The sequence below is a fragment of the Passer domesticus genome, chromosome 15 (genome assembly GCF_036417665.1).
Source record: "Passer domesticus isolate bPasDom1 chromosome 15, bPasDom1.hap1, whole genome shotgun sequence".
Lineage (NCBI taxonomy): Eukaryota > Metazoa > Chordata > Aves > Passeriformes > Passeridae > Passer > Passer domesticus.
In genome coordinates this window covers 1,409,545-1,424,979 of record NC_087488.1, presented here as the reverse complement: position 1 = coordinate 1,424,979, position 15,435 = coordinate 1,409,545, and the positions used below count along the sequence as shown (strand labels likewise).

The 15,435-nt window shown below is 53.4% G+C and overlaps 1 protein-coding gene across 6 annotated transcripts in view; it reads left to right on the top strand.

Annotated features, from left to right (window-relative positions):
• Positions 1-15,435, top strand: part of LOC135281208 (ankyrin repeat and fibronectin type-III domain-containing protein 1-like) — a 247,641-nt gene that overhangs the window by 158,661 nt on the left and 73,545 nt on the right. For all 6 annotated transcript variants that reach the window (XM_064389884.1, XM_064389882.1, XM_064389883.1 and 3 more), the window contains one exon: positions 6,807-6,847. In XM_064389884.1, coding sequence (XP_064245954.1) covers positions 6,807-6,847 — 41 coding nt within the window. The remainder of the gene's footprint in view (positions 1-6,806; positions 6,848-15,435) is intronic.

Here is a 15,435-nt window from a genome sequence, read left to right as displayed (position 1 = left end):
AGCCTCAGGGCCATGCCCATTCCCTGGGGAGCCTGGGCAGTGCCCCAGCACACTCTGGTGGTCACCCCATTTTCCAAAGAACCAGATTTATGTTGTATTTCAGGCCGTAGAAAAACTTCAAGGCCTCCCCTGCTGGGTCCCAGCTGTGAGGATGGATGAGCAACCAGAGTGGCCACTGACTCTGCTGAGCTGAGCTGGAGCAGGGTGGTGCTCACCTGCTCACACATCCTGGCACTGTGAGAGGCTGGGGTCAGGCTGGTGTCTGAACAAGGCTGTGGCATCTGGGAGACACTGAAACACAGCCCCTGTTCTCCAGTGGGTCTGCGGTGTCTTGGGCAGGTGCCTGAAGGACACCACAAGCTCCCCAGCTCCCGAGCGTGGGGTTTGCTGTTCTGCTGGGGGGTGGCTGTGGGCCTTGGTTCTGTTCTCTGGATTGCTTCAGTGTACCGTGTGTGCATAGCCATGTTTCCCGTCTCCTTCCCCCCTCAGTGGTCCAAACCCCCTTTTCTCTGGTTTCCAGCTTGTTTTTCACCTTCTATTGGACTCAAAGCCCAACTTGGATGTGCATCACTGCCCCACGCACATGCACAGGGTCAGGGCTGTCTGCAGGCTAATGTGAGAGCTGGGCCAAGATCCTGCTCTAATCTGGCTGGGATGAGGTAGCTGTGGAAGAATGAACATGCTGGAGCCATTGGCATCCTCCCTGGCTGGGTCAGTTCTGGGGGAGATCCCCCCCCCTCAGATCCTTTGCAGTGGAGGCAGGAAGAGGCAGGGTCATGATGGTGAGAGGCTGGGGCTGAGGGCTCACACCCCTCTCCATGGTCCCACGGGTGCTTTGGCCTTGCTAAAATACCATCCTCTGACAAAGACCCTTCTGTGATTGCCAGAGGGTTGCTCTTCCCGTCTTTCCTTGAGCCATCCATTCTCATCTGGGCAGCACTGCCTGCCCCACCTGACCCTTCCACTGCCACCAGATCCATTTGGCTGCATCACCCACGCTTTATTAAGGCAACCCAGTTCTCCACTCCTTGTGCTCCATACTTCAGCACACAGGTGGGATCTGCTCTCCATCCAGGATGGCCTTTGGGAATCTGGGCTGCCCCCAGCTTGGTGGCCTGGAGCTCCCTCCAGGCTGGCACCCACAATGGAGGCAGGAGTTACATCTGTGATGTTCAGCTCAGCAATCTGGTTCATCCAGCCTGAAATTCAGGTTTTAGGATTTGAGACAACTGGCCTCAGTTGATGTTTGGGGGCTGCTTGGGGCTATATTAGCTCTGGGCCCTGGCAGTGCTGGGGCTGCTTGAGGAGTGCAGTGTTGGGGGCAGGTGGCAGGTGGGATGGGTGCTGGAGTCCACAGAAGGGAGGCAGCATTCCCAGAGTCCTTTGGCTCCTCAGGCAGCCCTTGCCAGAGGGCTGGAGGGAGATGGGGTGCATGGAGTACCCAGCCTGGCCCTGCTCCAGCCCTTGCTTGGGGGAGTGGTGTGAGCTGGGGTGGGGGCTGCCATGTCCTTCCTCCTTCTCCTCCCAAACAACCACTCACATCCCAGGCTCTGAATTTTATTCCCCTTCCGACAGTCAGGCATCACCTCCTGATTACTCATAACTGCAGCATGTTGCAGATACACAGAGCCTGGGGAATGGCTGTGCCTGGGAGCAGAACCACCAGGATCCAGGGTGACAGCCGGGAGGGATGGGGGAGACAGGCTGTGCAGCCATGGTCCCCAATCCCTGCCCTGCCCTGGGGGCCAAGCACCTCCTGCCTGTGCCCAAATCCCCCTGGAGTCTGTCCAGCCCAGCTCCAAGTGCAGCTCAGGGACACTGAGGTCCCAGCAGTGAGCAAGTGACAGTGGCAGTGTGGCAGCATAGCCTGCAGCCAGCAATGGCTCGTGAGCTTGTTTTGCAGAATCCTCTTCTAGCATGGAAAAATCAGTCATCCCTCAGTTTTCCTCTGGTTTGTTTGTGTGGGCATTGATTATGCTGGCAGTTACTGAGCCAGATTTTATTGGAGTGACTTAGAAAGCTGCCACCTGTGAGCAGCCACTGGTCTTTGGGGATTATTTTGGTGTAGTTGCTAAATAATTGCATGAGCCTTCTTCAGCCTTGCTAATAACTTTGTTCTCCCAGGGACACTGCCTAGAAAAAAAGATGAGCCAAGATTATGCTTGGCAACATTTACGGGAGGAAAAAGTACAACAGGATTGATGTCTGCTGGCAGGAAGAAATAAATAAAACAATACCTCTGTCTTAGCCCCTCTGTGAACATCCTTGTTTCCAAGCCCCAGGTCTGTAATCTTCCTAGCATGGCTGAATTTTGAAATTCAGCACACTCCTTTAAATCACTCATCATTTCTGTCTGCAGCATGTTGTGCTAATTCTGACTAGGGACCAGCAGGGCTGGCTCTGGAGATGAGCTGGCCTAGGGAATCTGGGCTGCTATCTTACCTACATTGTGTAACTCACAAAATTATTTAGTTAGTGCCTGAAAAGTGAAATTGAACAAGCAAATTCAAGCATTCCTGTTAGCCCAGATTTATAGAATCAAGGAGTGGTTTGGGTTGGAAAGGACTTTAAAGCTCATCCTGTCCCACCTCTTGCCATGGGTACCTTCCACTAGCCCTGGTTTCTCCAAGCCCCGTCCAACCTGGCCTTGGAGACTTCAAGGGATGGGGCATGCATCATCTGGGACAGCACCCTTGTATCCTACCTTCCTCTCCTGGCCCTGCTGGGCCACTGGAGGGATGGAGCACGTTCTGGGAAGTTTTGGTGGCTGCCCTGCCCAGTGCCACGTGCCAGGACAGCAGGGGCTGCTCCTGCCCCCACAGGCGCCGCTGTGCTGCCCATGCCCACAGTCCCTCTCCTTGGTGGCTCAGGACAAGAGGGTGGAGATGGGTGCAAGCCTTGCTTGAGGTGTTTGTTTTAGAAAGACAAGCTGATAAAAATTATTTCATTAAGGGACTTAAACTGTGCTTCCTCAGGCCTGAGTCATCAGTGAAGTGAGCAAGCAGGAGCAGCAGTGGGTCCCGCCGGAGGGTGACTCACGCTGCAGCGTGGGGCTCGCAGGGACTCACAGGAGCTGGGTGATGCTCCTCTCCCTCTCAGCATGGCTGAGGGCTCCCAGCTCCCTGAGCAGCAGCAGGAGGTGTCTGGGAGTCTGTGAGGCTCCCAGACTGTTTTGGGAGCTGAGCCACACTGTAGTTGCGCCTCTCTGCCATCCCCAGCTCTGCCTTGATGCACAGGAGCCACAAGCAGTCACTCCTCCAGAAGTTTGGAGATCATCCAGGAGCAGAGCATGCACACAGGCTGGCATTTGAGCTTTTAATCTTTATTTGCATTGATAGAAGGCTGCAGATCCCCTCTCAGTCCAGGAGGAATTGATCTTTTCTCCCAGAAGGCACAGGAAATCACCAGGTCACCTTTTGCTCCTCTGCTTCTTTCAGTTCCCAGGTTTCAGGAACAGGCAGGAAAAGAAAAGCCAGTCCCAGTTCCCTGTAGGGTCAGGACCTATCCCCTCTACGCTGATTTGTTTAGTGAGTGCTGTAAAACCTGCTCTGTCCCTCCCACTTGGAGGTGTTGGTCTCCTCAAGCCCAGTGACAAGATATTTTTCCTAAGGTCCAGGATGTGTGTTCCTTTTGCCTGACCCTGCTTCCTTATGTCCCACCCTTCCCTTGTCCACTTTTCCCTTATCTTCCCCTCTTGTGGATGTGGCTGAGACAGCGATACCCAGTGGGACGGAGGTGGCACTGGTGGCACTGTCCCAGTCCTGCTGCTGTTCCTTTGTGTGTGACCCTACAGCAGTCACTGCCCACGGCCTGTCCTGCCCACAGCCTCCCCCATTCCTTGTGTGATTCCTCATTAACCTCTTCAGGCCATCACCAATCCCCCGATGAGGAGGATTTTCCCAGGCTCTGAGCTCCCTGAGCTCTCTCAGTGCTCCAGTTCCTACCAGGATGTTGTGATGTCTCTGCCCTTGGAAAGGCTTCCAGCAAGCTCTGCTCCATTCACTGGTGGTTATTGTGCTTTCCTGGACACTCTCCCAGAGCCCTCTAGCCCCATGGCCACCTTGATTTTGTGCTTGCTTAGGTGAGAGAAGTGCAGCGTGGTGGGATTGACCTGTGCAGCTCTATCTGCCTATTGTTCCCTTCTGGAAAGAGAGCAAGGAGGCAGAGGGCTGTGCCTGAGCAATATGGGGAAACTGAGACACAAAAGGGGAAGAAATGGCTCAAGGGCAGACTTTGGGGTGGTGGTACAGCCACCAGCTAGTTCAATGCTCCTGGTCTTGCTCCAGGCCCAATTCCTTGGACATGTTGACATGCTGAAATTCTGCTTTCCCTCCTTATTTGCTATTTTCTTCATGAGCATTAAAATTAGTAATTTTGGCTCATCATTGCTGTAATCACTGCCCAGTTTATTGGTGGGGCTTTTTTAATCTCTCTGCAAAGTTAGTTCCTCATTGTTTTATGCCAGATATTAAAATTGTAGTTTTGCACTGGTTATGGCATTGATGGAAGCTTTTTCTGTGGACCTCCACTGTGGCTGGGTGGAGGGTCTGGCTATGTGAGGTGCAGGTTATCCAGATGTTGTTTCAATGGCATTGAGAACACTGTTTTTGGGTGATTTCTCCTTAAGTATCAGCAGTTCTCCATGATCTCCACAAGCACAGAGAGCAGAAGGAACTGAATTTGTCATAGCTCGTGAACTTTGTTGAAACTGATCCATAGTTTGGGAAGTATCACTTTGGGTTTTGGGTGCAAGTTTAAGGAAGTAAGGAAATACCACATTGGGAATGCTGTGCTGGAAGGGGTGGAGCTGTTCCTGGGTGTGCTCTGGGCTTGCAGAACAGCTCCCATCGCTCAGGCCCCATCACTCACCCTGAGCAGTTACTGCTGTGCTGATTTTTCTGCTACCTCAGGAATGCACAGAGTGGTTTGGGAGATCAGGGGATCTCCTGGAGATCTCTCAGCCCAACTCCCTGCTCAGTGCAGGATCACCTGCCCTGGATTATCCTGGACACCCAGGACCATGTCCAGTGGGTCTTGGATGTCTCCGAGAATGGAGAATCCACCATCTATCTGGGCAGGTTGTGCCAGTGTTGGATGAGCCCAATTGGTGTCTGGCCATTGATTTGTGGGGCTTTGCTGCAGCTCCTTGCTGCTGTGGGGTCAGAGGAGCAGCAGGCACAGCCAGGGGCTGTCCCCATCTCCACCTGGCAGGGCTTCTCAGAGCTCTTGCATGTTGACAATCAGCACCAGAGCAGGTGACATTGCAGAACCACAGAACCACAAAATCTCCTGTGTTGGAAGGGACCCACAAGGATCATCCAGTCCAAGCCCTGGCCCTGCCCAGGACACACCAACAATCCCACCCTGTGCCTGAGAACGGTGTCCAAACACTCCTGGAGCTCTGGCAGCCTCGGGGCTGTGCCCATTCCCTGGGGAGCCTGGGCAGTGCCCAGCACCCTCTGGAGGAAGAACCTTTCCTGATATCCAACCTAACCCTCCCCTGGAGTCCTCCTCTCCCTGCTGGTTTGGGTGGGAGCCCTCTTTGGCGTTGTCTGGGAAGGGGAAGCTTTGGGGCTGCTCTTGCGGGCCTGATTAGCATTCGGCCCCGCTGCTCCCGCTGCTTCGAGTTGGAGCTCGCCATTGCCTGGCAACCACAGAGCAAAACTACAGCAGCCACCCCGGAGCCCAGGCTGCTCCTGCGAGCTGCACGCACCGACACGCGGGGACAGGGACGGTGGTGGGGCCACCCTATGCTGCTGCTCCCTGGCCTCCACCCCACAAGGTGCACAGACAAGGATCATCCCCAGGACGAGGAGGAGGAGGAGGAGGAGAGGGCTGTGGCGGTGCAAGAGCTTTGGTGACAGCCAGGTCTGGTGGGTCAGTGCCCCCTGCGCTGGGCACAGCCTGCCCTGCACACCCCTCGGTGCAGGTACCATCATTCTGTGCCCAGGGATGCCATGCCCTGGGGCCTCGGAGCACGGCTGGGGGCCAGTCCCTGCTGTGGGTGCCTCTGGGATGAGGTGTGCTGGGGGGAGACTGGGATGAGTGTGGGGTACATGGCCCCGTCCTCGCAGCATGAGGAGCTGCACATGCTCTCTGTGTGTGCCATGCACACGCCTGGCCACGCACCCCAGATGGGGTCTTGCGGTGCCCAGCGCCCCCAGGGGCCCCATGGGGAGGCTTGGCCTCACTGGGGTCTCACAGGGAACCGTGGCACAGCCCATTTGTGGTTCTCTCAGACTTCTACCCCATCATGCTGGGGGTGGAGTTGGAGGGACAGGAACCTGAGCGAGCGTTGGGGCTGTCTCTGCTTCCCAGTTTCGCATGTGCTTGAGTCAAGCCTGATGTGGTGTTCTTGGCAGAAGAATTTTGTTGTCCTGCTCCTGGCAGAAACTGTGGGCCTGGGGCTCAGCCCCTGACCTGCCATGGGGTCTTTGCAGTGGTAGTGGCTCAGCCCCTCCATCAAACCCTTTGTCTCTTTCCAGCTGGGCAGACTTGACAGGACTTGAATCCCCTCCTGACAAAACATTTCCATCGGAGACACAGACGTGCCTGAGTACCTTGAGTTCACATCTAATGCATCCTCTCACCTCTAGTTTAACTCTCTGTTTTTACATCTTGAGTGCTGTGGGCACTGCCTATGGCTGGAGGGCCAAGCTGTCCTGTCCAGCCAGTACACTGAGACCCATCGGGCAGGAAAATAACAGACACGTGCCTTTCAGTGCTTCCCCACACATCTTCATCAATGATACTTGCTTGGCAAAGGGTTTAAAAAAATAAATACCTCTGTCTTTTGTGTCTTGCAGAGTCTGGGGTCAGCGGACAAGAAGGACTTTTACCAGCCAAAGTAAGTGCCAGTAGCAGTGGTGAGTAATTGCATGGAAATTCCCGGCTGGTCCATATTACCCAGCAGCTCCATGGCTTGCTAAGATTAGACATTTCAGTGTACAAGAATAGCTGCTGCAATTACACAAGTGAGGATAACAGTGGAAGGGCTGTCAGTCATGCTGGCTTCAGGGCATATGCAAATCCTTCCATCAGGTCAGAAGGAACCATGACAGCTTGACTGAGCCTGGGGGACAGAGCCGGGAGAGGGGGGTGCACTGGTGACCTTTCCCACCTCAGGCTCCCTCTGCTCCTGGTTTGCACAGCTGGGCTGCCTGGGAGAATCGAATGGTTTTGCTGTGTGTTACAGCAGGGGGATCTCGCCATGCATCTCCCACAGCTGCTGGTGCCCTTTGTCTCACCCGCTGGGCTTGGTGCAGCTCTGTCAGCTGCAGGGGGAGAGGAGGGCAGGGGGCTTTTAGAGCTATGGACATGAGAAAGTTATGCAAACCACTCCACCAACACAAGCAGTTGGCTTCTTGGTGTGTGGATTAGGTAACAGAACCTTGCCACAGCATGGCACCTTCCAGGTAAGAAGGTTGTGCTTGCTGGATGGACAGGTTTGTTCCCATCATCATTTGGATAATGGCAAACTCTGTTAAAAGCCCTGCTGAGAGGTTGGGTTCTGCCCTGGCACTGCATTATGTGTTGTGCTGCTGAGCACGTCTCCTGTGGGACCTTGTGTTGCTACTGCTTTGCTTGGGGAAGTGAAGATCTTCAGGTTATCACCTTTCTTCTGAATAAAAACCAAACCAAACCAAACCAAAAAACATAGGTGGATTTGAAGTTGTGGGACAGTGCTCTGATGGGCAGGATTGTCAGGGAAGCATGGCTTTGGAGAATTCAGAAGGAATTGGGTTGAGGATTTCTCCTCCAAAGCTCACTGTCCTGCTCTTGCTCACTCTCTGCTGCTTTCCTGAGCATCCCAGCAGTGCAAGCAGTGTGGCAGCATCCTCGGTCCAAGTCAGGCTTGGCCTCAGAGGGAGCAGGTCCAGGGGGGACAGGCTGTGTCAGGGAATGCTGTATGGATCTGCCTGCTCGCTGTCCGTCCTGGGAGAGCAAGTGTGGGGTGTGTGTATGTTCTTCAGGTGTCTGTTGATTCCTCTTTATGCCACCAAGAGTTTTTAGAACTTGGTGCTGGTTTCTAGGTCTGTACTGAAAGTCTGATTTGAAGGAGCTCCTCTGCCTGTTCACCCCAAGGCAGAGCAGCTCATCAGCTTTCTAAGACCTCAGCCAGATAAAGACTTCTGGAAATACCGAATATCTGTTTAATCCTGCATGGCTTTCTGGGAGATCAGAGGAATATCACAGGAGGTTATGGAGTCATTGTGGATGCCACAACAACATGAACACACATTTGGCAAAGAGCTAATGATTCTGTTTTTGTGACCTCTCCCAAGAGCCGTCCCAGATTTTGGGTCTCCTGAGTGTAGTGCTGTGTTTGTGAGGAGTCTGACAGGCAGGTTTAGAACAGATTGAACATCTCCCATGTCTCAGTTCCAGCTGAAGCTCTGGGGAGGCTTGAAGTAGGAGATTTGGAGGAAATCTTTAGAGAGTTCTTACTATTCAGTTTCCTGTGGTTTTGGTGGTTCCTACCAACAATTTGTGGTGCTGCATTTATAACTAATCTCTGAGAAATGAGGAATGTTTCTCTGCCTTGAATGGGAGAATATGGGCTTCCCATCTTGCTGAAGGTGTGGAGCTGCTGGGTCAGAGTAGGGTTGCTGGTGCTCTTGCAGATACAGGATCTTTTATGGCAGTTTGTTTCTCTATGCCACAAGGCCACAGGACCTCCATGGTTTGGCCCAGCAGCTGTGACTTGTCTGGTCATAACACTGTGACTTTGGTTAATGGCCAGCCCATTTACACTCCTCAGTGGCTGTTTTGGGGTTGTGGTGGGTAAGTTTGTGGCTGTGATGTGGCCTGGTACCACTGCCCCCATCCCATCTGGCTTTTTGATCCATCAGCTGATGCCACACTGTGCCTGTTGGAACCCATCTGCAAGGCTGGACCAGGTGCTCTCTATGAAACCCTTCAGTTTCTGGCAGGGCTGGAACTGGTCTTCCTCAGAGAAGGGTTGCTGGAAAATGCCAGAGGTCGGGTGGCTCTGCTAAGAACTTGAGGCAGCTCAACTCCTCTGCAGCAGCTGCACAGCCCAGAGTCACAGTTCCCCAAGCCCTGGGCAAGGTGGTGGCGAGCAGCCAGAGCATGGGAAGAGCTGAGCCCAGCTGTGGTGGTTCCTGGACACATCTGTGCAATGAGGCTGGTGAGCTGAGAGAAGTCTGGCAGTGTGTAGCTAGTCCTGCAGCTCCCGTGTGCCAGAGCAAACTTGACTGTGCTTCTGCTTTTCCTTTTCTGGCTTCTGAGGCATTGGCTCACCTGCTGCCAAAGCCCAGTGGGAGCAGAGTCGGAGCCACTCTGCTCTTGTGTCAGGCCTTGGGGCTCTCCCACAGCAGGTGTTGGTCCTGAAAGCAGAAAAAGGAGACACACATGCCAGAAATCTCAGCAGTGAGTTTTTTCACTGCTTGTCCTGGGAGTGACTTCTGCTCCATTCCTGCCATGTTCAGCTTTCTCTAATCAGATGCCCTCTTCCTCAATGGACATCAGATATTCCATCTGCTGAATTTTCTTGTGTCTCCTGGAGTGACTCCTTTCCTTTCTTTGTTGCCTCTTCCCTTCAGAAATGGAAATGTGCCCTCACCTCACAGTTCCTGTCAGTCTGTCTCAGCCAGTAGGCGGGTGTTTCCCGAGCTCCTGGAGCATCCCAGTGCTGATCGAGGGCATGGAGACAAGTCCACCCTCACCCACCACCCTGTGATGGCCCTTCCCCTTCTCCCAGTCCATCCATGAGGTGCAGATCTCCCACTGGGTTGCCCCAGGATGCAGTGAAAGCACACAGGGAGGTGTAGTGCAGGTGGATCTCGGCTGTAGGAAGTCAGAGGTGCCCAGAATGGAGCTGCTGGAGCTGCTGCCTGCTCTGGGGGATGCCCTTCTGCTTGCAAGGGCTTCAGTGATGGTCCTTACAGATATTCCTGTAAGACCTGACCCATGTCAGGAGCTGGGTCTCCTGGTTTTCAGTCTGGGAGGTAATGTTCCCTCTTCCATGGTAAATGGAGGGATGCAGCCTGAGTCAAGAACGCTGAGGCATTAATCTCAAGAAAAGTTACAATTACTGAGAACTGAAAGAGGTAGAGACCAGCCCAGGAAGGACCAGCAGTGGCACATAAAGAGCTCCTGTAGCTGAAATACCTGAGAGAGGAACCTGGCATGTTGGGAATGGCCACAAGTCCAGCTGTTAGTTAACATCTGCACAGGTATCCTCACCTGCACTGACTGCTCCAGCCATCCCACATGAACAGGTACAGGTGCCTTCTTGTGTTTCCAAAACTGTGTTCAGATGTCAGAATGGCTTATCCTGGCCTAACAACTTCTGTCTGATGCAATCTGGGCCCATGCCCCCCCCAGTGCAGCCCTGGCTGCAACTCTGCTCTGTCTGGGATCTGACCAGAGTTTGTAGGGGTCAGGGAAGAAACATGGGGTGGTATCAGTCCAGCCCCTGAGCTGCTCACTCATTTGCTACCCCACTTTTGGAAGGTGCTGATACAGCTGTAATGCTGTCAGAATATCCAGATTTCCAGAGGTCCTTACAAATTTCCAACACAGGGCCCTGACTTCTCTGTCAAAGCAGCAAGGAGCCACTGGCTGAGGACCCAGGGGCAAGGACACCATGCTCAGAGACAGGAATAGGCTTTCCTGGGACAGGAGGTAATAACTATCCTGGCAGGGCTGGGTGGAAGTCTCTTGACAGGAACTGAGGTTGTCCGGTGTGTTTGCTAATTGCCTCTGGCACATATTTGCTCTTGAGTGTCAGGAACTCATTTTCTTTAAAGCAGAAAGAAATGTTGGTAGTAATGACACTCATAAACCCCCTAGTAAATGCAGACTGAAATACCCGGGCTTAATAAAGTGTCACTGCTTTGCCCTCATCCCCCCGTGCTGCTCAGCTGTCAGGGAGCTGTCACTTGGGAGCAGGGAATATCTTCCAGGCACTCTGAGGTGCCAGCAGAGACACAGCTGTAGTGACAAAATGCTCTCCATTGATCTGCTCCTCCTGTTCCCTGGGATGGTGGCAGAGGAGACTGGCTGTCTCGGAGCCCGCCCTGCAGCAGCAGGATCCCACAGGATCCCACAGGATCCCACAGAATCCCAGAGGATCCCACAGGATCCCACAGCCCCTTGGGGCAGCCACCTCGTGGCTCTGGCTCCAGCTCGGATTAAAGGCTGTCCCCACCCTCTGTCCTCCAGCCTCAGATGTGCAAACACGCAAGGAACCTTTGAAACCACCTCTCAGAAAGCAGCAGCTCCTGTTTGTTTTGCCTCAAAGTCATTACATGGAGCTGTCTCCGCAGCTAATTTTTTGTCACCTGGCCCTTAGAGCAGAACATTTAATCTCCCAGATTCCAATCTTGCCATAGCAGCACTTAGATGAAAGTGTTTCCTTGCTGAATCATTATCTCATAAAACGTTGGTGGTTTTAAGGCTCTAGAAATCAGTATTTACATTTTGGAAGCATTAAGGACCATCATAATAAGCGTGATGTGTTCCTAAGCCAGGTTTTCATTTCAGTGCCTCCTTCCTTCAGACATATTGCTGTAGTAATGATGATAATCACACACATATAGGCAGTGTTTGACTTCTTCTGTGGTGGCTGAGGGTTGTTCAGCTGGGAGCTCAGGTTCCCAGTGCTGAGCAGAGGGAGGAGGACACACATGAGAAGTGGGGAGAAAGAGATGGTGCCAGTGCCAGCAGGGAGCTGTGGGGTAGGAGAAGCAATGCCAAGACCACTTCTCCATAAAGGATACTCATTGGGATACTCAGTGATGCAAGAAACTGTCCCAAAACCACCTGCACAGGTTTGGAGAATGCTCCCAGCTTTGGCTGTAGGAAAGGATGAAGCACCATCATCAACATCTCTGGTAGCAGTGGGATGGCAGAGCTGTGGAGGGGGAAAGAGAAATGTTGGGGTCTGTGGGGGTGGGTGCTCTTTGAGTGGGTGCAGGTTGGAAGCTGAAGGGGAGTGTAGCCCTCCAGAACGGATCATGAACATGGTGTCCTCACTTCCAGCCCCAAATCCTGACCAAGGCAGATCTCTGGAGATTTGAGAACTGATCTCCTTTACACACAACATATTTAAAGAAGATTCTGGTGCTGGTTTGGGGTATCCTGGCAGTGGGGCTGAGCCATTGAAACTGTATAGCAAACTTATAAAATATTCCCCCTGGAGTTTGGCCAGTGGATTCAGTCTGAGCTCCAGGCACGTGGAGGGGCTTTAATACTTTGGAGTGAAGAGAAGGGCACTTTGGAGAAATGTAGTCATTTAACAAATGCCAGTCTGGGAATGGAGAGCAGAGCTGACCCTGAGCAGCCTGGGAGCAGAGAGGTGGGAGAAGCAGGAATGAGCAGTGGGAAGCAGCAGGGAGCTGGGGATTAGCAGCAGTGGGAGCCTTCTGAGGGGTATCTCATGGCATAGCAGAGGGTTGCTCTGGACATTTGCAGTGGGTGCAGGAGTTCAGCTGATCTCCTCCAGTTCAGAACAGGCAGGTCCAGGCTGTTCCTCTGGGCTGTGGAGGGAGTTTGCACAGGGCCCCGAGGAGGAGCGGTGCTGGCAGGGATCTAACAGGAGCTCAGGCCTTGAGGAGCCATCACCCTGCTGCTTTGCAGCCTCTGGGTTCCCTGCCCAGGCTAACATTGCTGTTTGCTGGGGAAGCTGGAAACTGGTACCAGTTTGTACCCGGGGATGAGGGCAGGGCCCCTGCGAAGGGGCTGTCCTGCTGTCCTGCTCTGGTCCCCTCCCCACTGCACGGGGTGCCTGGGAGGTCCTGCTGAGGACTGTGCCCCTGTGAAGGCTGGATGAACAGTGCTCTTCCTCATTTTGTTCTTGTTGCTCCTTGGGAGAGAGTGCCCACCCTGGGCTCCTGCCCACTGGAGGATCATGGTGGGATGCTCCGCACACAGAATGGTCCAGAGGAGGCTACAGAGATGCTTCTAGGGCTGGGCCCTCTGCTCTGGAGCCAGGCTGGGAGAGCTGAGGGCGTTCAGCCTGGACAAGAAAAGGCTGCAGTGGCACCTCATTTCAGCCTTCCAGTACTTAAAATAGCTCATTAAAGAGAGGGAGAGTGTTCTTGTTTACATGAACAGAGAGTGATAGGACAAAGGGGAATGATTTTAAAGTAAAAGAGGAGATCTAAATTCAGTGTTGGAGAGAAATTCTTCCCTGGGAGGATGGGAGGCCCTGGCACAGGGTGCCCAGAGAAGCTGTGGCTGCCCCTGAATCCCTGGCAGTGTCCAAGGCCAGGCTGGATGGGACTTGGAGCACCCTGGGATAGTGGAAGGTGTCCCTGCCCATGGCAGGGCCTTAGAATGAGATGGTCTTTAAGGTCTCTTCCAACCCAAACTATTCTGGATCCATGGTTTTTCAGGACACAGATACCCTGGATAGCATCAGGACCCTTGATAATCAGAATGAAATATGTTGGCCCAAGAAAGGTTTGGACAAGGATTTGGTTTTAGTGGTCCCTGGAGCCCCGGGGACAGCAGGAGGAGTTGCTGGGGCTCACTGAACTCATTTCACCCTGTGCTGGATGCACAGGCCATGGGAGCACTGGACCAACCCCAGGCCCTGTGCCTGCTCTCCCCTGAGAATGGCCCTCCTGCGCCTGGTAAAAAATAAAGTTTAGGGTTTCATTGTTTCTCTGCAGCTTTTAATGTGTTAAGTGAGTTTGCAATGTAGGCTCTTACTGTGGCAGTTGTCATAGAAACTTGCAGGACTTTTTTCCCTGATCCCCCAGCCCCTTTCTTTACACCAAAGCAGGGTTGGATTTTGTGCCCCCTGTAATTTCAGTTCCATTCCAATTAAAAACCTGCCTGGGCCTGATTCCCTGTCTCCAGCACTGCCACACAAGGACTCAAAGACTTTCTGTCGTGCTTCCTGTTGTCGCAGCTGAAGGGCCATGTTCCCCTTGTGCCCTTCCCTGAGGGCATTCTGTCCCTATGAAATGCCAGCAGGGGTTGGGGCTCAGCCCTTGTGCCCCTGCAGAGCCTCTGTGCAGCACAGGACTCCTTGCTCACCATCGGGTCCCTCTCCTTGCTGCTTTATCCAGAAGCAGGGAGCAGAGTGGGCATGGCTCCTCCATGCCCGGGCACTGGGGCTCCCTGGGCCACTGGTGTGGACATGAGGATGGCATCTGCCTGCCCTGCTGCTCTGAGCCCAGGGCTGCCTTCCCCTCTGGTGCTGGGAGGACGATGGGGCCAGCTCAGCACTCAGGCTGGCACAGGAGCCATCTAAGCACCAGCTGCAGCCCTGCCACGACTGCAGCGCCTGGCATTAATCATGGAAAGGGAATTGTGCGTAGGAAGATGGGCATTTTTAACAAATAACCAAGCCTGCTTTCTCCCCTAAGCAAGAGAGCAAAATGTTTGCTGCAGTGAGTCAACAGAGAGATGCTTTAGCCATGGGAGGTACCGCTGCCACCCGCAGCAGCCATCGGGCCCAAAGACAGCCGGGTGCAGAAGGGAGAAGTGGGGAGAGGAGTTTCCTGAGCTGCTTAGCCAGCAATCCCTGCTGGGCTTTCTCCCAGGCAGAGGGATCCTTTCCCTCATGCTTTGCACAAGACTTGTTGGGGATTCCTTAAGCGTAGCTGGACTTGTAGCTCAGAAGTTCTGCTTTGAGGAGCTCAGTGCCACCCCAGCTCCTCATGGCTCCAAGGCCAGGACTATCTCATAGGATCCCAGGTTTGGGTTGGAAGGAGCTTGAAAACTTGTCCAGTTCCACCCCCTGCCATGGCAGGGACACCTTCCACTATCCCAGGGTGCTCCAAGCCCTGCCCAGGCTGGCCTTGGACATTTCCAGGAATCCAGGGACAGCCACAGCTTCTGTGGGTACCCTGTGCCAGGGCCTGCCCACCCTCACAGAGAACAGTTTCTTCATGGCATTTACTCCAAACCTGCTCTTTGTCACTTTAAAGTCATTAAAAGCCCTCCTGAGCCTTCATCCCGTGCATGGCAGGAGTCAGCCCTGGAGCTCTGGTTGTCTGCTGGGATTAATCTGAGTGGGATTTAGGTCTATTAGATCACTCCTTTGGCTTCCCATGTACTGCAGGGATATGAATTGCCCACAAGCTCCTGTAGAGGTTTTTGTTGCATTCTGAGAGTTATCTAATTCTCTGAGATGTATCTAATCCTGACCCAAAACTTGCTAGAATTTGCTGGGCTCCACTTCCCAGTCCCTGCCTCCTGGCACGTCTTGCTGATAAAAACAGTTGGCACCACTCTGGTTTTTGGTGGGTGGCAGATTTTTATCAATAAACTCAATATAGCTCAAATCTTTTACAGCATGGTATTTTCTCCAGCCACCAGATCAATTTTGTGACTCATCCCTCCAGGCTCTGCTGTTTTAGTGTCCCCTTTAAACATGGACACCTTAATTGCAGGAGTGGCAGTGGCAGTCCCAGCAGTGCAGTGTGTGCAGCTCTCCGGCTCTCCCCCAAGAAC